Source organism: Aquila chrysaetos, chromosome 10 (assembly GCF_900496995.4).
Source record: "Aquila chrysaetos chrysaetos chromosome 10, bAquChr1.4, whole genome shotgun sequence".
In the NCBI taxonomy this organism is placed as follows: Eukaryota; Metazoa; Chordata; class Aves; order Accipitriformes; family Accipitridae; genus Aquila; species Aquila chrysaetos.
This window is the reverse complement of record NC_044013.1, coordinates 38,307,390-38,333,222: the sequence shown is the minus strand read 5'-3', so window position 1 is coordinate 38,333,222 and position 25,833 is coordinate 38,307,390. Positions and strand designations below refer to the sequence as shown.

At 40.0% G+C, this 25,833-nt stretch overlaps 1 protein-coding gene across 3 annotated transcripts in view; it reads right to left on the bottom strand.

The window, feature by feature from the left end:
• Positions 1-25,833, bottom strand: part of TAOK1 (TAO kinase 1) — a 69,401-nt gene that overhangs the window by 7,447 nt on the left and 36,121 nt on the right. For all 3 annotated transcript variants that reach the window (XM_041126501.1, XM_030027378.2, XM_030027377.2), the window contains 16 exons: positions 24,880-24,951; positions 21,810-21,911; positions 20,400-20,445; positions 19,407-19,503; positions 18,508-18,621; positions 17,641-17,732; positions 15,019-15,112; positions 13,533-13,614; positions 11,391-11,558; positions 10,331-10,534; positions 8,976-9,110; positions 8,148-8,384; positions 7,265-7,393; positions 5,439-5,642; positions 4,696-4,935; positions 767-979 (listed from right to left, as the gene is read on the bottom strand). In XM_041126501.1, the coding sequence (XP_040982435.1) occupies positions 767-979; positions 4,696-4,935; positions 5,439-5,642; positions 7,265-7,393; positions 8,148-8,384; positions 8,976-9,110; positions 10,331-10,534; positions 11,391-11,558; positions 13,533-13,614; positions 15,019-15,112; positions 17,641-17,732; positions 18,508-18,621; positions 19,407-19,503; positions 20,400-20,445; positions 21,810-21,911; positions 24,880-24,951 (2,229 nt within the window). The remainder of the gene's footprint in view (positions 1-766; positions 980-4,695; positions 4,936-5,438; positions 5,643-7,264; positions 7,394-8,147; positions 8,385-8,975; positions 9,111-10,330; positions 10,535-11,390; positions 11,559-13,532; positions 13,615-15,018; positions 15,113-17,640; positions 17,733-18,507; positions 18,622-19,406; positions 19,504-20,399; positions 20,446-21,809; positions 21,912-24,879; positions 24,952-25,833) is intronic.

The window sequence follows — 25,833 nt, the reverse complement described above, 5'->3', positions numbered from 1 at the left end:
AGATCTCTTGCTCTGTTCAACTGGATTAACCAATTACCTGTACACAGGAGGCTTAAGTCCATATCCCTGCCAATGCAGGACTTCGGGCAAAAGAATATAATGACATAAACCTAAAAGCAATATGATACTGAACTTTCAGCCTTCCCATACATAAATTAAGCCAGCTACCCTGCCTCACAGCGTCAAAGTTGTACAGAGCGACATGAGCAGGAAGCAATATGCAAGAAGTGCAAAGAAAACTACACATTCAGTTGTAGCAAGGACTCAAAGCATTGCTCATGTGCTCATTCCTTAAAGATGGAATCTCAGAATGTTCACAACACTTTCATCATTATTTCAGATTTACAGTCAAAACTCTGGACTCCTCCATGACTCAACGAGCACCTTCCACTAGTGGGACATGCTTTGGTTGGTATCATTGACAAATCAAAACCTAAATGACTTAAGACAGCAAGCTGCACATTATTTAATGATGCTCTAACAGGGATGTTTATGTTGTCAAACTTCATGCAAAAGTAGTCCTCTGGCCACACAGATGCATCACTTCGCATCTCTGCAACAGCAGCTTCAACTTCAACCTGCCTGAAGGGGGTAATACCTCCTTCCTCTGCATTTGAATGCTGCTTTTTAAATACAGAGGAACGACTGTGCAGGGTATGGCACATGTAACAAGGAAGCAGATAGCCTGCTGTCAGGATACAGATCGGTTAAAATGCAAACATCCCTATTTGGCTGAGGAACCCTGGGTCCCTCGGAGGCGACTCACAGCTTGTGTAGAGAGCATTTCATTAATGCTGTGATCATACTGCTCAGCCAGGATAGCCAGCTTCCGGGTCTGCTCCTCCTTGAGCCGTTTGAGGACAGCTTTATGTTCACTCTTTGGCGTGGTCTCCAGCAGATGGTTTCTCAGCGCTTTGTACTGTCTGGTTTGGATCTTGCATGTATCCTGAAACTGCTTCTTTATCTGTAGTTCCTTTGACTGGAAAGACGGAGGGGACACAAACAAAGAAAAAACCAGCATGTTTCAAATGGGAGAAATATCCATTCAAATGGATATTTAGGATTACATTAAGGATATGAGTTCAAGAATCCACAAATGTATATTAACATCTACAGTGCAAGGAGGGAAGCAAAATACACAAGAGGCAATGACTATTGCTGCAGCTGCTTTGACACTGCTACTGTGAGAAACAATTACAATACAGACACTTTTATAACAAAGCTCCAGCCTAAATACAGCTGTCTGCACAAAGAGCCTCACATTTGTCACTGGACTGGATCCAGTCCTGGGTGTTGCTTTTCAAGAAAAGTTCTTGAGGGACAGGACTAATATTTATTAGCACCAAAAGCCATACGTACACATTATTGTGCTTGTATGGCACATATATACGAACAGCACTTAATGTTATGAAAAGAAGCAGTCTGGTGCATGGGAAGGGACAGGGAAAAAAAGCAACACGTCTTCCATTGAATGTTTGATGAAGATAAGATGTATTCTAACCCTTGATATTAAAAGCCTGGTTTTCACAAAGATACTAAAAAATGGCTGGGAAAGATTAGACGCTTGAAGACGTACGCCACAGGCAACATTAGCATTGTGCTACTCTGGCAAACAAAACAATTCCTCAGTCCTAATGGAGGCTCACTGGAGATTAAGTTTTCCCTTTGCACTTGCTAGGACCTCTGTATTGTTTAGAGACATAACTTCGCAATTGCACACAGGGCTGGGAGACATCAACCCTGGAAAAGGCATCTGGACCCCACTTTGCTGTATGACCTTAAGGAAATTGTTTTTTTCTTTCACCTGCCTTACCTGCCCCCAGAGCAGCTCATGAGGGTTAACATCTACTAAGTGTTTTAAGACCCTGAAAAGGAAGGTGTTCTGGAGTTCCCTGTGTCATTCTACAGGAGGGCTGACAGGGATACTTCTAACTAAGCAAAATCCACAAGATACGAGCAATGCTGGTTAACTGACAGATAGTCAAGTTTCTTCACGGTAAGAAGAAACAAACAAACAAACAAACCCCTAAACCCACCACATCAAGGCAGTCAGTACACTTTCTGGGTCATTCCCACTGTCAGCCACCATGGTCAAATCCTGAAGCACTGGGGGCAGGAACAGAGCATAGGACCAGATGCTTGTCCCTTGAATAAGTTGGAAGAGCTCTGGGATCTGAACCAGTAAGGCAGATACATGCACATGTCTCCCGTCAGCTCCTCCATTGCCTGCTCCTGGCACTAACTCAAGGCTCAGCAGGGCAGGTGATAAGCGCAGCACTTGTAGCTACCTAGAAAGATGCAGTGGGATCAGACAATACATCCAGCCCAACGTAGACATCAGCACACTTTGCTGCGTAAACCAACAATTCCACTTTGCTAACCTGATGCAGAAAACAGGACAAAGATGGGTTTCATTCAAACCAAAACGTGTATCACAGAGAGGAATACATCACTTTTACCCTTTCTAAATTCACAGGAAGTTATTTCCCTCCAGGAAACCTTTAAAGGCAGCGAGAAACAACCTTAAGGGAAGTGTCACCAGGTTACACATTCCCGTCAGGGACCTGGTCACAGCAAAACACTAGCAATCTATTTTGTCCTCACTTTCTGTGAAGTCTTGCTTGGACACCAGACTGTTTACAGGCTTCCAATCCAAAGGCTTTAACAACAGGAAACAGAAGGGAGGGGTAAGATTTCCAGTCAGACTTCTGACAAGATCATTTTGACCTAGTATTGTGAAATACCAGCAAGAGGGTATTCGCATGACAATTAACACACTGGAAATAACAACAGAGCAGTTTTCAGTGAAGGGTGAATTCTAGTTATCGGTCCTTCTAGTGCTGTAATAGGCAGCAACAGACACTGACTGTTAAAAACCTGCTTTCAGGACAAAGGACCTCACTAAATGACAAAGGGAAAGCCTGAAACATGTGCCCTCGAGGGAAAAGGTTGCTGGAGAGAGAAACTGAACGAATAGTTAAGATTATCTATTCAATTAAGAATACTTGCCTGCATTAGTCAGAAGCAAGAGAAGAGTTAATACCAGGGAACAGTCTTGATAAATAGGGGATTGTACTACAAACTGAACGGTTGTCCAGCAGGCTGCATTATTAGCACTGTGTGTACGCAAAGGTGCTGGATTGACAGCTCAAGCCTGAAATCCTTCACTAATCGCAGAATAGCCATGCAAAGCAAAGTGCAAGCTTTCCATGCTGCCCGCAAAACGCTCCAGCCCTGTCCTCACTGGAAAAGGGAAGGGGTTGAAGAGTCTGCAGAGGTGAGAGGGCAGCCAAGCCTCTGCAGCCCAGAGAGACCGCTGATCCTGCTGTCCCAACTGCCAGCCAGGGAATGAGAACGGACATGCTGCCCACTCGTGTTTGCACCACATCACCTTAGGGAGGCAGAACTCATTCATACTAATCTCGGAAGGATCAACCTAATACAGCTGCTTCAGTTTTATTCAGCTCAGAGTGCAGCGCAGCTTCCCTGTGAAGTCATCAGCTATTTATACACTATATCCTTGGAGATTCTCAACAGCGATCAGATGGTCCCTTGTTCTCACAAGCTAGGTTTTCACTATTTAATATTATTCCAATATTGACAAATCAGGTAATTTTTTTTTTTTTGCTGAAGTTCTATTTTCAAGTTGGTTATTTTCTCTGTAAGAAGATAACTTGCAGGTGGTGAAAATTAAGTCAGATGGGAAATATCACGAAGAGGAAAGACCTAGAACAACAAAGAAACCCCATGTTCAGTATGCCATACACTCATTTTGTTACTGGCACAGCTGAACACTGGGTGGAGAGAAGAAGTCTGCCTCCTCAAAGGAAATGTACCAGGCAGCTTTGTGAAAGGCCTTATACTCCCTTCTCAGACACTTCAGAATAAACCACTGGACTTCTTTGGATGAAGTGAAGGCTTACAATGAAAACACTAAGAGCCTCAATTACAGAGGCCCTATAGTTCTGGGCAGCCACCACAGTTACAAGGGCAGCATGAGAAACCCATGAGAGCACAACACTGCAAAGGTCAGCACTAGGAGCTTCCTGAGGACACTACAGTTGGCTGGTGGTATCTCTCTCTCTTCCCCCTACACTTGCTAGCATACCAGCTTTAATATAAAAACAATAACAAGGTGAGCTAGCCAAGACCAATAGTGCAGTTCATTTTGCTGCATGTAATAACACAAAGCTTTTGTTTTGTTTTGTTTTGTTTTTAAATGACATTGCTTCACTACAGAAAAACAGACATTATTCTTGTATATGGAGGGGAGAAAAGGATCAGAAAATGGTGTAGGAGGAAAAGGGGAAAAAAAAAGGGCAGTGCAAAGACTAAATGCATTTTAAACTACCACAAAAAAGAAGGCACGTTGCTGTGAACAACAGCTTTTCAAATAAAATGAGGATACACTGCTGCTATGGCCTGCCTACAATACACTGCAACCCTGATCACCATTGCTATGGTTCATATATATGGTGCTTGCAGGGCTGCAGTTGCACCCTGGCAGTTACACAACTTGACAAATATGACACTTTTTTAAAAAGGCATTCATTACAGAATGAGACACCTCTTCAAATTAACAAGCTTCAAAATACCTTGGACCTGCATACACTGCAAATGAGAACTGAGCTGCAATGTACCACTTTTCCACCACCACCAGCAGCTCGTGCCCAGAGCTCCTACATCACTCAGTACCTTCAGGCTCTTGGGCTGCTGCCGGACCTCCATGACGTGCTTACGCCTCAGCTCCCGCTCCCGGCGCTTGTTGTATTCCAGCTGGTTGGTGAGCTCGGTCTGGTGCTGGAGTCGGATCAGCTCACAGCGCATCTTCTGGATGGTACTGAGATGGCGGAACTCCAGCTCCTGCATGGACTCGTGCTGACGCAGCAGCATGGCGTGCTCCAGGTCCTTCTGTGTCTGCCTTTTGTTTAATTCCTAACAGGAGGACAGAGAGAATTATTAGATTCTTTGTACTTACTTGGATTTCCGCTCACAACGTGACATTTCACTTTGTTCACAAGGGCATTTCTCTCTTTCCAAGGCATTTGAGGACAGAGCGCAGAGTTTCTATGTCTTATCAGAAGCAGACAGCACCGCCACCGGTAATTTTTCCTTCCTCGTTTCACTTTTCTTCTTCCTGTTCTAGATGCTCAACAGGATTCACAGTAAGCATTTTCTGGAAAGGACTGTAACTGTTATGTCTGTTGACTTTTTGGATCTAACAATTCTCCCACAACAGGGCACTAATCTGAACATTTGATTCCACATGATCCCCTAAATGCCACAGGGATTACCAGATGGCATTGCAAAACATATCGAACCATTATTTTACCAAAAAACTTTAGATGTAGTAATTAACACTTCAGTGAGATTGGAGTTGGATTGCAGATTGCTTTCACACAGGTGGTTCCAGGTCTTATCTCTGCCTATTCTCTTACCTCCCGAACCAGGTCCTGCTCCAGATTATGGCGGCCAAGGAGCATCCGTCTCTTAAAGCGGCGACACTCCAGCTCTAAGTACTGCCTCTGACGCCTCAGTAAGTTGGCTTCTTCCTCTGCCTGGAAATGCTGGATGTTCTCCTTCTGCTTGGAGAGCCACTCCTGCTTCTCCTTCTTTGGAGTGCTCTGGTTTTCATTCAGCTCCTGATAACAGCAAGATAATTAATTGTGGAATAGTCATATTAAGCTTCTTGGCCCTGAACAACTGGACAGACCTGCCTAATAAACTATGTTTCAAAGCCATTCCACCTTGTCTTCTCATGGCCGATACCATCCCAGCCTCTCCAAAATGCATCATATCGCATATCTGAGGGAACACCAGGAGACAATTCACAGTGAAGCAAATTTAACTACAACTTGTTTTTGCATTGGCCATTTTAACTGGCCAAAATACTGGTTCATGTCCACAGTTTCCAGACATATGTATTGGCTCAAAATGTAAAAATGATGGTTTGCCACTGAAAACAAAGACACTTGAAGGTCCTGCCATGCTGCCTGACAAACATTTTTACAGGCTCCCAAAGGACTGAGAGGTGAAGGAAAGCGTTGTCAACCTGTTGTTCAAACAAAACTCCAGCCACATGAAGCACATTAGAAAATTTTTGTCTTGCTTGATCAGAACACATACACATTTTTATAAGTAACTCATCAAGGCAGAGCCACTCACTGAGATGCCATAACTTACAAAAGCAATATAAAGAAAGTTCACAGGTGAAATTTAAGGCCACGGTTTCCACATTTGTATTAAATTCAATCCATACCTTGAAGTATCCTTGGCAAAAGACTTTGCTTGCTTGAATAACATACTAGAGATGCCCATACAGCAACTAGACTTGTTGTGATACATTTCAACTTAAGTATGAGACAGAACTCCTCTGTATTTCATCAGTGTTTCTTGGTGCTCTCTGATCTGCTGCCCACTTAGAAAAAGATTCTATGTTATTATAAAGAGCCCACGCTACTATAGTTTTTGTTAGATCTTTCTTGGCTCTGCTGCTCTTTAGCCTTTTTTTTCTCCTGGGAAATGTCTATGTTTGGGAATATTCCCCTTTGGAGCAAGTTCCAAAGTTGCATCACACAAGTTGCTGGTTGAACACTAAATGGTTCTTTCAAAAAAATTATTTATAGTGCTTATGGTTTCAGCCACTCCACAAAAAGAATCAGGAAGTTTGATTCTACAGTTTTTCTGCATTTCACAAAGGTCACAATTTTCACGACAATACAGTGATTATTAAACTATTATTACACAGCTTTCTCCATTAAAATTAAACAGTGTTTTACAGATATTTTCCTTAAAAAAAAATAATCTGCAGGTCATCTTTACTGCTCTGTTTTCTTGCTGCTGCTACAGAAATATCATTTAAGTGATAAGAAACTTCACTAACTGCTGCAGTGCATGGTCAATATCTGCAGCAACAAGGTATGAGAAAAATGCTCATGACCTTTCTTAAACGACCTTTTTTCATTCCTTAGGATTGCCAAATTTGCATGTTTCTGGCTAAAAAGTACTATTAAACAATGGAGGAGTTTGTACTTTCACAAGATAAACATATAGGTGCCAATATATAAATAAACCCTCTTACTCTTAAGGTCAAAGATATGAAACAAATACAGTACGTACAGGACTGCTCATGAAATGCAGAACTTGCTGCAATCCAGCGAAAGATCGCTTGCGCTCAGTGGCACTTCTATTTCTGAATGTTCACCGCTCTCGCACTGTATCGTACACTGTACTATATTCATGTTTCTCATTACAGATAAGTTACCTCTTTCAGCTGCTCTTTACGGAGTTTATATTCTCTCTTCTGGGACTCCAGAAAACTGTTCAATTCTTTTTTCTGTTGGGCCTGAATATGCTGTTGAAACTTCTTTTCTTCATTGGCCATCACTTTAGCCTACAGCAAATCCAGCAGCAAATCAGTTTGAGTCCCGATGGATTACAGCTCATGTTCCATTTCAGCCCCAAGACTGGGAACTCATGGTACAGTCACCACGATACTCACCATGATTCTGAATAAGCGCGAGTCTCAAGAGCTTGCCCTCGCTCTCTTCTCATTCCAACCCCCCATCAACGCACCTTTTTCAGTGCCTCATTTCTTCAGCCCTATTGTTCAGCTAGTGCTGCCTAACAAAGTCAACACCTTATGATAAACTATATCCCTAGCGCTCCACCGAGATCCAAGATGAACAAAGAATCAATAATAATCGCTGTAGGCAGCACCACTTCATTATCAATTATTTAAAAGCATAAAACCCCCCATATCCATAAGCAACTAGACGGCGAACATTTAAGCGTAGTTGGCGTACTTCTCTGCAGGCTAATCTGCCTCCATAACACTTGATGGCAGTCAGTTATTGACAGCATATACATGGCAAAAGAAAGGAAAACCCTTACAGTATTTTTTCTGGGCTTAGTCTACTAACATTTAGTATAATGCACTGTGATGAAGGACATACCTTTCCTCTAGTTACATAAACCCCTTAGTGTAAGGAGGTGATGTATTAGCCTTTTTCTAATTAGCAATTTGCTTGGCTCCTGAAAACAGACATGTAAGAGACTACAATGTCATCTCTTCATCAGTGAGGGGAAGTGGACAATTCAATGTAATTAACAAATATAGACTGGTGTGCTAAACCGTAATCTCCTACCTCTTTCTCCATGGCTGCTTGGTGCTTTTTAATTAGCTTTTCCATTTCTGCAGCAAAATTGTTACGCTGTGTTTCAAGATCTTTGTCCAACCTGAGGCGATGCTCGTCCATCTCTGCCTTCAGTTTATTCTCTAATGCCATCAGTTGCTTCTGGTGTTGCCGTCTCATACGTTTATAGCCAGACATCTGCTCTCGGAGTTCAGAGTCTTGTTCATGTTCCTGCATTTGCCTTGTCACCTAGGAAGATAACCACATTGGGCCAAAGTAAGTTAATGCTTCTTAATCTGCTTTTCAGCAGTCTTCAAACCACAAAATAAAACTATTCAGTAAAGAAATATGATTTTGTTGTAAAGAAAAGCACACATCCTAATGGCAGCAGAGCAGATTAAAAACTGAATTCTGCTGTAGAAGATAAGCTCACATGGGCTCCAGCAGAAAAACTGTACAATTGTTATAAAGCTGGTACTAAATAATGTCTTTTTAGCCCACTGCAATGAGGGTGCATCTATACACACACGCACACACAAATACACAAATATACATAATACGCATATGAAAATAAAAGCCAGCTTACTATTATAAACAGTTTCCTATATTCTACTAGGCATATTGGTTTTGAAAATATCTAATACACACAAATTACATTTGCTCAGGTGTCGCATTTAAACTTTTATTAACTTACATTAAACTATTTCAGTGATAATATCTCAGCCAACAAGGACAGCTCATATTCTGATGAAATCTTAAAAGCTCTAAGTAATTTCACAGAGCAACGTTCAAAGGCAACCCGTCCTATACAACCTCATCAAAATAAGAACTTTAACATACCAGCGATGCTGTGCGTATAGTAGCAAAGTGCTCTCGGTTGCGATAATGAGACTTGTGGCGAGATACTTGGGGAGGAGACTGGGGTTCTGATGCCCTTGTTCGAGGATCTGACTCCTCTCTGTAGTTTTCTTCCTCCTTATCAGCAAATATTAACATGAGAGAATAAAGAGAATCTGTGTTACTAAGGATTTTTATTTTGGTCTGGTTCAAAAGACATTTAAAAGGAAGAAAAACCATTTTACATTCATCAGCCTTCAAAGATCCTCCTGCCAATAAGCTGGATGAAGGAATATACTGCAACAAGTGCTCTGATCTAGGATCTTTGCTTTTGGAAATTTCACTGTGCAATTTTATTACTGAGAGGAAAATTACTAATTAAAGCTGAAAATGAGAAAAATAAATGGAAAACTGAAAACTGAGTTAAAACAGTTTACTTCAACAAAACGTAGAAGCTATAAAGTAGATTATACCAAGTCTGAAAGACAAAAACAATGTCTTTGTAACCCTGAAAGACAGAGGAAGATTTTCATTACACCCACTACAGAAATATCTCAAAGCAAATTTTAAAATTTGTCACGGTGTATTCCACATTCTTATTTTGAGTTTGTCATTCATCACAGAGCGATTAGTAGTTAGATATGATATACTAATTAACTCCCTGAGGAAATACCTGCGTCTCTGTTGCATATCTGGGCAAAGAACAAAACATTCTAACCACACCTATCATTAGCTAAGGAAACGTTACCGCTTTAGGTGCGATAACCCCTCCATAGCAAGAGCAGCATGGTTCAGAGGGACACTCCCCAGTTTACCCTTCATCATGTAGAGGTAAAGCAGGGGAAGTGGTTTCACAGCTTGCCGTGGCCAGAGTGCTGCACTTCTTTTTCCATGCATCTTTGTTCATTAACCAAATATTCGAATCAAGTGCTGGGAAGCTGGGTACTTCAGGAACAGATTTCAGCCACTACTGTGGATCCTGTATTTAAGAATTCACTAACTAGAAGGAAAAAAGGTGGAACTCTCACATCCTTTTGTCCCATGAAGCAGTGCTGCAAATTAAGGGCATCCACTAAATAAACCTATTCGCAACCTGCTGTTCCAACTCCTCACGGTAAAGCAAACTGCTTTTGAAACAATTCAATAAGTAAAAGATTTTTTAGTGAATCAACAGAAATGAACGATTTTTACAGCAATATTCCAAAGTTTCCAGCATGCATTAATATATTTAGGGCATAATGTTAGAACCTGCAGAAAATGACTTGGGATAGGAAGCATTTGACTTTTTGTCATCGTGCCAACCAAACTCTGTCCCATTTTACACCTTCAAAGTTACCCAGTAAAAATCCAATGCTTACCGGCTTTAAATGAATGACAGAGCTATTTGACATCACGGTGTGGTCCCCCTCCATCATATCCAGCTCGCTCTTATCATCCGAGGCATCTGGAAGACTGTTAACACTACTGCTTTGGCTACTGGCACTGATAGACATACTAGGAATGGACTGATTACTTCCGACACTATTCACTGTTCCTGTCCTGCCAACACCGTGATCTTGTTCCTAAGAGAAAGGAATTATTAAGAAAATCCAAAACCATCACAGTTATCTATGGACATTACCAAATGAAATGTTCATTCCATTCCTTTCGAAAGGCATCTACCTGCCACGTCATGGCAGTTCCCACCCTCCAGGCATTGCCATGAAACATTTCTCTTGTGGGATGCCAGGGAGAGAAAGAATCAACCTTGTCAAGATTAACTGGCTGATGTCAGATTCTTCTCAACAGCGAGTCTGTTAACAAGCTGAACTCTATCATGTATCAGCAACAGCATGTCACCAGAAACTGTTCTGACACCAGCATCATCTAAGTGCTCAGCTGGGACCCTGCACCTTGCACAGTTCCTTTCCGTACATGACAGAACTGCAATCTAGAGGAATCTCAAGTTCTGCATGGAGATTGCAGCATGCAACCCCAAAAAGATACTTTTTTTTTTTCTTTTTTCTTTTTAAATCAAGTACAGATTTCTGTGTCTTCGACTCAGAACAACATTCTCCAGACAAAACTAGAAGACTGTCAAGGGCCTTGTACATACGGTCAAAACAGACGTTAACTGCAGTTGCTGAAAGAGTCCTCATGAAGCCTTACAAACAGGCAAAGAAAGCTAGGATTTACAGAACTGGAAGCTAACTGTTCAAGCATGAACACATGGCACAGCTTCTTGCCAGCACTAGGCATCTACCCTGTTTGTCCTTGTCTGTGCCTTGAGGTAGCTTTATTCCAAGCATAGAGGGGAAGACAGACTTTACAGTCAGGTATGTAAACAGCCTCCATTCGTTTTAGCAATATCTGAGTTGTGGTTATTTAAATGACAGCATCATTCTCCGCTTCAGTGATGAAATCCAAAGTTTCTCTCACCTCCTCCTCCTCCTGTGTTTCCACTGCAGGGCCATTGTGCGCCTCCTGGAAGAGGAGCTTCTTCATTTTACGATACTGCAGGTTGTCCAGTTCTCTCACTGCATCCTTTGTTCTCTGAATCAAGTCTATTAACACCGTTTCAGGCCGCTCCCGAAGAACAAACATGTGCTGTAGAACACACAAATAGGTGAGTGACCTCTTATGCCTCCATTGCACATGCTTTGAGGATAAAATTATGAGCACTAGTTGGGTTTGTTAGCCCTTTTCCCTGAAAAGGAGGAGAATACCTTCACAGCTTACACTGGCACTATTTTTAGTGCTGATCCAGATAGATTTCAGAATGAATACTTTCTGATGGGAGACGTTGACCAAAAAGTAAAGATGAAATACCATTTCTGGGTTTTTTTACATGTACTACGAAAACAGGCTCTGTTTAAACCTAGACTTCTTTGGATGTTGGGGTATTTAGAGAGTTATCTACTTGTGGTTTAGAGGGGGAAGAGCAACAAATAACATATAAATGCTAAAGGTGTTAGACTGGTTAAGTATCTCTGACCAAACGTTAATTAACGCATCGGCTAACTACCACTTTAAAACCCTTTTCCTTGTTTAGAAAAGCTTGATAATCAAATATTCAGCATATAGCTCTGAGTCATAAAATAGGCTGTGAACCTTCAAGCCCAGCGCTAGAACACTTAGCCATGTTATGCTCTTTTTTTGGAAATATTCACCGCATTTCACTGCAAAGGTGGCTACATTTTGCCAATAGGTAAAACAAGTCCTGTCTATGTCAGAAGCAGCTTTTGCAGTCTCCAGATGAAATGTGCTGTGCAAGCATGAGTCATTATTAACACCACTGCTAGTTTCATTTTGTTCCTTTGGAGAACTGCATTGCCATTTCCAACATGTCACATTCCCTACCTGTCTCTGTAAAGTGGCATGCAGCTGTTTCAGACTATAGATATGGAAGGAATACATTCACAAACATTTAATTTCCATCAATGTTCTCTTTAATTGCAGTGCATTGCTCAAAATAAAACCAATCTGCAGAATTCTGAAATGGCAGGACTACACACCCACACTGAAACCTCTACTGGATAATTGCATTTAGTTTCCGAATACACAGTTTTTAGAGGCAAAAGTTCTCAGAACCATTTAAGTAAAAACATGCAAAAAGGTGATGATAAAACCTTCATAAATAGCATCCATTTCCCTACAACACAAAATTTTGGAAAACCGCTGTTTAGCAGAAACATGGCTGGGATAAAAAAAACCAAAACAACAAAATAACATCACAAGCACTTTAAAGAAAATGACAAGTTAGTAAAATTCTGAATGCCACATGATGCCACAAAGGAAATCCATCGAAGTCACACTTAGAATAAAGCAGCTTTAACACCTAACGTCTACGTGAGTTGCATTCACTTAGGAACATTTCAGCTTTTTGCAACAATCTACCACATTGGCTTTGTTTCCAGACTAGAGCAAGGAAAAACAAGTATCTGCAGCATACAGGCGCACAAATGAAGAAAAACAAAAAAAAAAAAGCTAAGAAATAAAGCAAGAGAAAACCTGCAGACAGCTGAGGCTTATTCATGTCAAGGAAAAGTATGGGGAAGAAAAACTGCTTTCCTCTTGCCCCCTTTCCCCCAGGGATACTATTAGAACAGCGGATTTCAGTTCTACGTATAAAGCACATAGGTGATGGGAGAGGATAAAAAGCCTTTAGGGGTATATATAGCATAGAATAAAGAGGGAAGTAACGAAAGGTATTTGTTAACTAGTGCATGGCAGCTCTGTCAGGATTAATTATAATCACTGGAAGGATAGACTGAGCTTAAGAAACTGAAACTCTCGACAAGTTGATGGTCATCCAGTGTTACTTGATGGGGTGTCCTTTTATGATGAGAACCATGCTACCTGGGAGAGTCACCTGGGGAACTGCCTGAGACACTGCAAAGGGGCAGTAAAGCTAAGACTGCCAGCTCGGTACACTCCACAGCACCCTCAGCTCAATAGGGATAACGGCCAGAGACAGCATTGTTAACCATAACCTAGTACAGTAGGTGAGACAGAAGAACATCTCAGGGCATGGCCCCTTTTTAATACCACGTGGAAAACAAAAAGGACAAGCAAGCCAACCTTCAGAAGCTCCTCTGATGTAGGCCTGTCTTGAGGAATTTTCTGGAGGCAAGAATCTACGAAGTTTCGAAAATAATCAGACCTGTGGCAAGGAGAGGAGGAAAAAAAAAAAAAAAAAATCCATCTGAGTTAACGACCCAGTTTAATTCATTAAGGAATCAAGATACTCACATCTGGGTGCTCCTAGCAGAAAGAGTGGGGAGAAACCACACAGACCCAGTACTTCATACCACAGCCTCTGACATCCCTAGTCAAGCCAAAGGCCACTGCTATTAGTAGGTAGATCCCTTTAACCTCAGCTTCCAGACAAAATGTTTCAGCTTAAGAATGCAAAAATATTAGCAGTTCAAGAGGAAGGAAAGTTCTGTATAAAAGGCAGACACCCATATATCTCAGTGCAAGCATCAACCCTGTCAAATTCTACATTGCACAAACTCTTCAAGGTCTAACCAGAGCCCCTGCCCTGTTCCACCTCTGTGTGCCGGTGTTTCATCCACAAACTGTATTAGCACACAATCCCTGAAATGTCTTTGGCCCCTCAGACACAACTTCTACACTATTGTGCAATCTGTCACAAGTAAGACTTAAGGTCATGATTTGTTCAGTAACTTCTCTCCTTCTGTACGCTAAAATTCTGTATTTTGCCCTTTCTCTGACCACAGGTTTTCAGAAGGGCAGGATTATACCCTGAAAACAGCGGCACATCAGTTGTACAGGTTTTATTTCTTTCCTCTCCCACCGCTCCCCCCCTCCCATCATGTAATGGGGAGTTTTGCTACTGCAATATTTCAGTAAATTAAATTATTGCATTTTTTGGTCAGAAAAATGCATAAAATGAGTTGAATGTTTTGTCAAGCACCAGGGTGTGAAATAGCCTAACCAGAAAATCTCAGAAGTAGAAAAAATTTCTAAAAATCAGGTACAATGTATTATGTTAGAGGCCTAGGACTATGGCTCGGAAAAACATAATTAGGAAGTTTTTAACTTTTAAAATTAGTTTACTGTGTTTGCTGTTTCAAAAGACAGTTGTTGAGGCTGGGAGGCACAAAAAGTTACTACTGTGCTTTATTCTTCTGAAGTTTATGCAACAGACACTTGCCACACACAAGCAGTGTCTTCATCTTGCAAAGCACTACTTCAACAAAACAAGATTTAGGAATTGACAGTGTGGTTTGCGATTAAAAAACACTAAAAACCACATTTTTGGCTAGCCTGGGAGCTTCAAAAGTTTATTGACCCTTGAACTGAATTTTTTTACAGGATCTTATGTTCTTCCAGCAGCATGTCCTGTTTCTACTACATTCTAGAGTCTAAAATGCATATTTAGCAATTGGTCAATTTTGTATATAAAATGTATAGTGAACCTAACAAGAACCTTCCAGCTCACATCCTCCCAATAGGAATCCAGCCATTTCAAGAACTCAGCATGACAAAGCACTCCATTTACAGCAATTCCCTACTACATTCCTCCCTCAGTAATACTCACCATTCATTAGACTGTAGTGTAGGGGATTCATTCTGCGCTATGTGATATAAGGCACTCATTGCGTTCATATTAAACAAAGGAGGCTTCCTTTCCGCTACACACAAAAGAAAATAATTTTTATATAGGGAGATAGTCTCACGGTTTTGCTCTTTTTTAGTTTACATCCCTTTAAAAAGAAAACCACATCAGCAGAATCACTATTGCCTGAACATGGAACCCCAAACCAACCCTACCCTGCAATCAGACAGATATGTTGGCATATGTCCTATACCACTGCAGAAGATGAAAGCACTTTGAAGATCAAATGCCTTGTCCTCTCAAGCTTTTAAATTACGTGGTTTATCATAGTTGAGTTCTCTGACTCATTTTAACGTACTGAAATAGGAGTAAGTTAACAGTAAGCTCTATACTCGGTGTTTAGCCACTAAGCAATCTTGGTTACGTAGCGCCCCCCCCCCCCCTTTTTTTTAAACTACAGTTGCTAAAAAGCTAACAAATATTTAATTCTAGAAGGACAGCAGTGATGAAGAAAAAGCTGGTTACAAGAGCCATCAAATCACACTTAGCTGACTAAGCACATGGGCAGGAAGTCAGTAACAGGCCAACTCTTTATACTATTTTGAGAGTTGCATTCTCTTTGGCTCTTCTCTCTCTTTCAAGCTTGTGTTACTCTTATAGACTGACACAGCATGAAAGCTTAATGAGGAAGGAGATGATCTCACTGTAACAACAAAATCGAAGCTTCATCAGAATGTTTATGGGGTAAACCTATAAAGCTCAGCCTTGCCATAAACATTCCAGAGAAGCTGGTCAGGCCACGAGGACCTTCCTACACTAGTGAAAATGTAACAGAAAACTTTCCTTCCCCCCAAAAAACAAGCAAAGAAACAATAATGCTAGTTTTCTTATTCTGCTTTTCAATTTTGAGTTGAATAGTAGCAGTAAGCTATGTATCGGAGACCACAGTCCACTCATCGCTACTATCACAGGACGGACTAAGCCCTACAAATTCCTCAGAACAGGTAAATTGAGGAGTTAAGCCTTTCCTCAAATGTAGCACTTCACCTTCTCTAATCTGTCAGATAACTAGTTGCTGCTATCGAGGATCAGACTGATTATCCATTAAACTATTTTAACTGACCTCTTAAACTATTTTTAACTGACTGTTCTCCCTAGCTTTTTTTTCTTCTTAACTCACCTGAATAAAATAGAAATCTTCAGGAAACTCAGTGAGGCCATTTCTAAGACTAAGTGATAATTTGAGAAGGCTGCTAGACATCTCCTTTTTCTGCTTTCTTCCTTCTTGGCTTATTCAAACCAACACAAATGAGATAACCACACTGACCCAGCCTACAACGCTCTACTGTCCTGACCTAGTCTCACCTCCCACCACGCTAGAAGCCATAGACGAAGCCTAACGCTTCATATTGCAAAAACGCAGCGTGCAGGAAGGCACCCGGGGGTGTGGTGGCCATGAGCTCACTGCATTCCTGGAGCACTGCAGCCAGCCAAGTCTCCTTACTCCACTCGGAGCAGGATTCTGTCATGACAGTCACACCCCTTCAACTTGCTTTATATTGGCAACCAAAAAAAATCTCTGCTCTGAAGAAAGAATCTATTTCACGTCCTGGAAGAAAGTGAAGTTGACAGTTTGGAATGCCAGACAGCATTTTTAGCTAAACTGTGCAGTTCACATGGATTAGCGTGTTCTTGAGAGCTCTCGCTGCCCAGCCGGGCTGCTCCTCCACCGTCGGTTTGGAGTACGAGCAATGAGATCTGACAAGGATGGTAGGACAGCCTCAGGTGCAACGAGCAGCACTGAACCTCACCATCCTGAGCAAAACTTACAGCTAAGTGCTTCTAGAGAGCTGCATCCTGACTAAAATCCAAGTAGTACTGTGCATGGTGTTGTGCTTCCATGAGTGTATTTTTGTTCCAAGAAAATACTACATGTTAAATTTAAATAGAATGCCATACTAACATAGTCCTTCTAAATTGACGTTCTGCTTTAAGGAGTCTGTTCTAACTGCAATGCCATCATTTCTTTTGGGTTTGATTTATAGGTTACCACTTCAAAACTGGATTATTCTGTATCTTTTTCTTAAAAAAAACAACAAACAAATGAACTATTCACAAGTGAAAAGATACACTGCATATAGCTTTGAAGCTGTCCACTTATCCAAAACTTCATTATTGCAGGACTTGTTAATGTATCTTAAATTTTCATGCAAACAATATCAACTTATATCATTAAATATATTTTTACACTGGTACTTTTATTGGTTCATTTCTAAAGCTGTTCAGCAAATAGGGTGTTTTTCAGTTCAAAAGTTAACTGCCTCTCCCACAGAATGTGAACACCTTTAGTGAAATAGCTTGGCTATTTTCTTTGTCTAGAAAACTCTTTTTCTTCGGGTAATGAAAACACCAGTTCAATAAACATCAAATTGGAGACTTGGCCTTGAATTCTAGAGAGCACATTTAGATCTTTTCTCTAAAACTCAAGTCCCAGAGAAACCCGGTCAAGAAAGGAAGCATAGATTTTCTGCACTGTGATTCAGCTGAATAAGTTCTAGGTATTAAATAACTACATTTTATAATTTTTCAAAGAAAATAACTTACCTAACTCAATACAGGTAATTCCAAGAGACCAAACATCTACTTTGCCATCATACTGCCCTTCATCCATGGCTAAAATCACTTCTGGGGCCATCCTAAAATACGAAATTGGGGCTCATAAAATTCTGGGCAATGGAACACATCATCATCATCAGAATTTCAATGAAACAGGCTGTTTCGCTGATTTCAGCTACCAAAAACAAATCATTCCCCAAGGTATCAGGCATGAACACAGTATATTGGGAACACAGACCAGGCACCCACGCTACTACAAGCCTGTAGAGAGGCTGCGCGATGTTCTCCTATGCTTTGCCCAACTCTCCATTTATGAGTATCACCACCTTCTCACCCTCCCACATTTCCAATAGTTTAGCTGGCTGGCTAACTCTGGTGAAATAATTATAGCATGCAGTTGTGTAAACACCACAGATTAGGTGTAAGAGATCAAAAGCATACAAAGGATCTGCAAAGGGTTTTGTTCAATGAACCTGGCCTTTCCTATGAAAGAAAAAACACTTCAGTTATTTCAACAACCAGACGCGGTGAGAACATATGAATTGTTAAAACCACTGGGGGGTGTGATTAAAATGTGTTACAGATGATTCAATCCCACCTCTACCACTTAAAGTCAGCATAAGTAGAACAACAAAATATTTTTATTAATTTTTGTGAACTACAAATACAAGGATTCACAATTTCTTGAAGTCAGAGCCTACTTACTATTTCATCTTTTTTTTTGCAAAGTACATTTTATCCCTACCACAACCGGAAGATTACAAAGCTAGCTCCCACAAAGCCCAAGTGTATTAAATCCCAGTAAATGATCTTTTTACTTCACAAAGCCAGAAATGCATAAAACTCTTGGCTTACCAATATGGCGTCCCCACAAATGAGTTGGCAGGAGATGCTATGGAAGCAGACCCAAAGTCAGCAAGTTTCACCTGTCCTGGCTCTGTCAGCAGGATGTTTCCTGCCTTGATATCTCTGGTTATAGAATACAAGTATCAGTATTACTCCTCTCCAAACAAGAAAACCTTCTATAGGACAGACTACAAAACACACCAGTATTCACATGTTCAAGCTCCAGAATACCCACGTTTCCTCCAAATACAAAATATTTAACTTCTAGGTTAATTGCTTAGCACGGCCCTTGATCTTGGAATCTAGTTTGTCTTAAAAATCAACTTAAAATGGCACACCTGGATAAGCTCCATATACAGTTCAGCAAAACCTTCTGAACCAACTACGTCCTTTATAAATGTTTTTCAGAAAGTCCTAATAATGTAACTATTTAAATCCTTCATCCTACTAAAATGCAGCAGATACTTTAAACACAAAGAACATTTGCATCCCATACTTACTGTGTACTTCTCAACATGTGTGTTCATGTAAAACTAATTTTTCAAGTATTAGTACTCCCCCTGCCCCAGCAATCTTTGCCTTGCAGTTGCTACAAGCTATTTAGGTGAACTCAGCCTGCCTTGCTATTCACTGCTTCAGGGAATAATCAGCATCATATCAAGTATTGAAAAGCCTAGCAGATTCAAAGCAATTCTGCAGAAATTATGAACACCAGCTGTAAGAGATAGTGCATATGGAGATACATAGCTTGCTAGTATTTGACTACTATAAATCACTGGTTTGGGAGCATACAGGCCCTGCGAAAAGAAAATCTCTGCGTACAAATACTAACTTTGGGATGAAGGGGATACAATCAACAAAATAAATTACCTGTAAGTGTGTGAGACAGCAAAAGTATAACCACTTACCTATGGATCATATTGTGAGAATGCAAGTATGCTAATCCCTGGAGAGCACCATGGGTAATTGCTGCTATTTCCACCTCTTGCAATGGCTTTTTATGAACTTAAGGAAAGAATTTATTTGAAATTCAATATTAAAGAAAACAATGCAGTTTGCAGCATGCAAGTGAGTACTGTTAACAATGTAAACAGAGAGAAAATACTAGAAGTTCATTTTTACTAGGTTCAGTATGAGAAGCAAATGTAAAAATAGTTTGTAGCGTACATTCTATAATCAGATGTAATCTTCTAACTGTAAAACGGCAGCTATTTACTATCAAAAAGAGACTACTTTGCAACCACAAACTACATTCCTGTCAGTTCTGTGACCATTCTCCTAAATACCTATTTGAGACTCAATATTCAATTTTCCATTAATGAAGCTAAATCCCAAACCCTAGAACTTTATGACAATTCACACATGAATAAACTGTAGCAATACAGATGACTCTCCAGCAGCTCAGCCTTTTGTCCTGAAATGCTTCTGGCAAGGAAAGGAGATGAACAACTTACTGGCCACACATATACCTTCAAAGAAAGTTCACTTCAAGAAGCCTGATAGAAAAACGACCATTTAACAAAAGACCTCATCAAACAAAATCCTAATACTGCTGCAGTGCTATTTTAGTCAACAGGCCTACAGTTGTTAGTAAGCATTAGGATCAACAGCAAGGGTTTTCAGAAATAAATCTTGAACTGTCATGACAGGAGAACCTTAAACTCGGAAGAAAAATAGCTGACTGACAACTTTAAAATATGAACCAAGGAGAAACTAGGCACCTAGGAAAGCCGACATTCTACAGAAAAACCATTACAGACGTGCAAGAATTTGAAAAACTGCACCTGTTCACATACACTCTGCCCCCAAATAAAACTATATACTCAAGGATGATTCTGTGGTGCTGTAACTATGCAATACTATATTTCTGTCTTTCAATGAAATAAACGTGCATGCCATACCTTCTAGTAAGTCTGATGCTGATCCTAAGCAATATTCCATAACAAGCTGTATGGGAAGAAATCAAAATAGTTGTTAGAAAATCTCTAATAGTAAATGTATGTTTTCTAGATTTCTATGGAGAAATCTAGAAATAATCACTGATGCATACAATGCAGACTGCCATAACAAAATAAGTATTGCTTATAACATAAGCTCCATCCTAGCACTGTCACACTGACCCCTCCCACAAGGACAGCTCTAACTGGAACTAGCATAGCCTTCCTGGGTAAGATAACAAGTAACAAAACTTGTAAGGAAGGCAAAAGCATATTCATAACCAGTTATGTATTGTATTACATACCTTATTTTATATGCACATACTTAACAGGAATGTTAAATTGCACTTAACAAGCTTATCCGAGTATTAAAGGGCTATTTAGGGATTTACTTAAGATTTTGTCCCAGTCAGTTTTCAAAAAAAGAAACTAAAACTTTGTCCTACAGATTTATTGAAGCTAATACATGAACAGTACTTACAGTTTAAACTATTAGTTCAGCAATGTGATTTCTTTAGTATATCGTACTACAAAAACTTTGTCAATGAGAGGTATACGTCACACTTTTTGTTTGACAAAATGCTGCTTCTGCACAGCTAATTGCATCTACTCCTACACACATATTTTTATGCACACAAACTCAAATAACCCAAATTTAGTTTGGGATGGTTGGGGGTTTTTTGTTTGTTTAAATCAAATGTATTCATTTAATTAGGAGATGACAGACAGAGGTAAAACCAGCTAGTTGATTTTTTCTGTGTGTGTGTGTTCAGGTGACGTGACAACAGAAGTAAACGATATACAACAGAATAATTTAGTTAACTAACAGAAATACTAATGACTCAAAATATACTTTAATTACAATTATCAGTAGGATAATTCTAACCTATTCCATTAAAGTACAACTGAACACCTACTTCTGGAACATATTCAGTCAACCTGTAAAGTACTGAACCATTAATACTCTAGTGGCATACCAAATGCATTGTTAAATGACCTGCGAGTATCTAATAAAGTTGCCATATTTGTCTCCCAGGCAGTACAAGTGAAATTCTCACCTTTCCTCACAGCAAGAAAAGTGATGGATAAATTCTACACCCCCCCATTTATCGTTTATTTCAAACACTCAGTCCATCAAGGTAAGTACACCAGAACAACAGCACAATCGCCTTACTCTGCAAGTGAAAGGGAAAATTTCCCTAAATCTTGTTTCCAAAAACTACATTCAGTTTTGCTGAGCATCTGTAAGGTCCTTGGTTATTCTCATCTGAGTCTGTGCAATGCAAGTGTTCAGGTGCCTCTTGAAAGCCAGCTGGAGATATTTTAAAGCGCCCTTAACCAAAGCAAGAAGTGCAGAGTGCAGCAGATGCTTACCCATGCTGTATGCTCCCGCAAATAGCAGCCTTTGTATTCTATACTGTTAGGGTGTTTTATTCTTTGGAGGAACTTGACTTCCTTAATAATATCCTGCCATTTCTGTAGAAAATAAACGGAATAGAAAGACTTAATAAAACTGTTACCCTTTTTTTGGTTGTTGTTAAGTTAGTATGTCATTTAATTATTTTAAGAGGCAAAATCATCTTAAGGTTCCAAATCAGAATAAATATACATCAACATCATGATGTTCACTGCTTAACTCTTCAACAGATCTACAAAGTAAGCTGTTGATTGATTAGGCTGTATGTAAGGATCTCTCATCAATGTAATACTTTATACGTATGCATAGGATATACTGGTAAACAATATCTGAGCAAGTCCTCAAAAAAGCAGCGATCCTTTTTTAAGGGATACCACTTCTGTTGTCAGGTCAAACATTTGTCCCAACCTGAAAGAGATGTGGATGATAAGTGTCCTTCAGCAGGATCAGCTCTCGCTTAACTGCTGTAGATATAAAGACCTATCCCTACTAGCAACTATATTACACTGGATGAGGCTCCATTTATCAGCCACCAAATATCTGACCACATTCTTGATAATGTTTCTCCATTACTAGTTCAGTCTTTACAAGGACCGACTTAAAATGAGTTACCTACCAGATAAGGGAATGGTCCTGCAGGAGTAAAAGAATAAAAAGATAAAACAAAATCCAGGGTTATAATAAGGGGAGCTCTGCCAGTGCAACTTTAAAGTACAGAAGAGGCCAAAATGTCATGTTCCAACGTGTGCCTAGACACTGCCACTACTCCCCTCGGAGGAAATCACCAAGTCCTCCCATTTGCTGCATATCCACACCTCCTCAGGCAAGAAAGGCAAAAGCTTTTAAGTGCAACAGCAAAAATACAACTACCGGAAAAGATTTTCAAAAACAAATGCAGTAGCTGAAACCTTTTAAGTATGCAGACGTCAACACAAGAGTGTTGACACTGAAAATGTTTTTGAGAAAGAGTATTAGTTCTGAAGTTAATCAGAGGTAGAGAAACCTCACCCAACACCAAAAGGTTCAAAAGCTGTTTTCCAGGTCCTGTTAATCTCTCAGCACACACTTCCTCAGGCATACGTGTGTGGTTAGGATTCACAGATGGACAGAGGTCCCATATACCCAAATGCTTTGGAAAACGTGCAAAATCCAAATCCTCCTCAATAAAAATTGTAGGGTTACAGAAACAAATTAAACCAGGGAACATGGTAGCCACAACCAAGGCAGCTGATTGACTAAGCATTTCTCAACACCAGAAATTTCATGAGAATGACATTAGTGCAGTTATACTAACATAAACTCTCTCACCGACACCCTCGTTTCAGTACAAGAACAACTTTAGTTGCCTTTTACCTTTAGCCTCAAAGGCTTTGAGGTACTAAGCAATAAAAGCCAAACCAAGAAAGCAACACGCTAAACTTCTATATTAGGAAGAGAGAGGTGATATATTAGTCAAAAGGTATCCATGATTCCCTGCGTAAAAAAAAAAAAAAAGCTCTGAGATCACATTAAGAGCACAATACTACATATTGCAAAGGTTTTTAACTTATTTTTAGTATAAAATATGTCCCTAATTTAGAGAATAATTGTTGCCACCAATGATAAAATCTTATTATGAAACCAAAGTAAATATAAACGATACCAGAATGGCCTTAATCAATTTTCTTTACATAGGCTAGATCATAAGCATAGCAAACTTCTGAACAAAACAAATAAATATAGAAGTAAAATGGAAAGTGTTTTAATCCTGGTCTTATTACTTTCTTCAAAATAAAGAAACATACACATTGAAGACAAACAAAAGCTATTTCTGAAGCATGCACAGTTTGTTTCATTCATGTGAATAGAGTATTTATAGCTCACAGTAATTAAAACAGTAGGACAAGTAGTAAGTACAAATTATTCTTTCATCAGTACACAGTTAAACAAGTCACCGCAGTGACAAAATAGAAACATGCATAGCAAATGTAACTATGAAGCTAGAATTTAGGACTGCTGGAGAGACACTGCCACCTCTACCTCCTACACAGATACACACACACACACAGAAAGGAAGGAATAGTTCAGCTCCGTGTAGCGCAGATGATCAATACACAAAAGGCAGGTACAGAAAGCAACGAGTTGTTAGTCAAACTCATCGGAGCAAGACTGCTTCTAAGACTGGAATATAGAGAATGGAGGGAGGGAATCATAAATGCCTTGAACAACATGCTTAAAATAAATACTTCCGTTGAAAAATCATGCCATGATTTGATAGATGTCATTTACCAGAAATAATACCAAATCAGCTGTTCATGTCATGTTGGGCTTTTCAAGAATCTGTATTAACACTTAAACATTTCAAGTATAAAATCAGTTATCTCTGTTAACCGTCCTAGGGAAAAACACACATCTGGGGTGGCCATGAAAACATTTAACATTTAAATCTCAGAGGCCTACTTTTACAGACCTCTCTGCAAAGACTGCCTTAATCCCTAGCTCTGGCAGTTCTTCCATAATTATGCTGCTGTTCAGATTTTCACACTCATTCATTCACTGCTGTTTTGCTTTTGTTTTAGCTCCTCATCGGCACAGTCATTCTAGGAAGGATGCATTCTGCCTTACTACTTTGTACAAGCAAGACTCCCTTTGAATCTCTCACTACTGCATCTATTGCTATTATTTCTTTGTCCAGTAAGCAACATGGTTATATTGAAAGGTATTTAAAATGGAACATTTAAGGGCAACAAGACATACTAACATACAAATCTACCATTTTTAATTTTCTTTTTCACTTTCTACACATTTATCTGGTCCCATAAAAGAGCCCTTTCTGTCTGGAAGAAGAGTCCTACCCATCTTTTCCAGGAGCAGACTAGGCAGAAATACAGTGTGAACAGTTAACTAATTTGTTTTGTTTACACAGTACCCTCATTCACCTTTACAGTTATAGGAAAGATTTCTCCTGCTGTAACCCAAGCTAATTAAAATCATCACATATAAGTATTTGCAATGGTCAAGATTTAATACGCAACATGTTCTACATACCTCATTGGACTGCTTCCCACTATATGACATTTTCTTGATGGCCACCACTTCATTGGTGCGCACATCACGTGCCTGTAACACGAAAACACGATGCATCAGCTTCTTCAGATCATGATTTCCCATAAGACATAAACCAAACCTACTCAAACAAATCTTTATCCATTAGTTAACATTAGCAAAGAGCTAAACTAAAGTATCTTTCAAGGGCTGTGACTGCTGCATCTCTTAGAAATTTCCTTCTGAAGTTAAAGATCACCCCCCTGCTTGTGAGACAAGGTATGACATTTTTCCATGCTCAGCATCCAGCAAGTCTCTGCCAGAGTTGAGTACCGTCACTTCTGAACTAAAAAGCATAGCTTATAAAAGCAGCTCTGATTCAAGCAGAATGGATTTTCCCTAAATCAACTCCTCTCCCTGCCCAGGTCCATTCGAGACAAAACCAAGGCTCAGCCCCCCTGTTCCATTCCAAACATAAGCAGAGATGTCACAGATGCACAGGAGATACCAGACACCAGCAGCTTTCTCCCCAGTGCTCCCACAGATTAGCTACTGTGTCTTAAAGGAAGGCAGATGATATACAGAGAGATGGCAGCGGTCTAAGTGACCCATCTTCAGATTCCTGTTCAGACTTTCACTTTCTCAGTCCAATCATATTATTATTTACACTGCACAATAAATGTACACGGTTTTTCACACTTCAAAGGCTGACTTCCTGACTTCAGACAGCAACAATCCAAGATAAGACTAGACAAGAAGTTTTGTTTCATTTAGCACCAAAGCAATGGCTCATTCACCCTGGCAGGAGAAGAGGCAGGGCTGCTTGCAGGAAGGATGGCTCCAGACGAGACCCCAGCCACTCCTCTGTTAAGGATTTCAGCAGCACAGGAGGGTGGTGGAGGAAAAGACCTCTGAGTCTCTCTGATAAGAATAATCAACTTGGATAAGAAGCCAAAT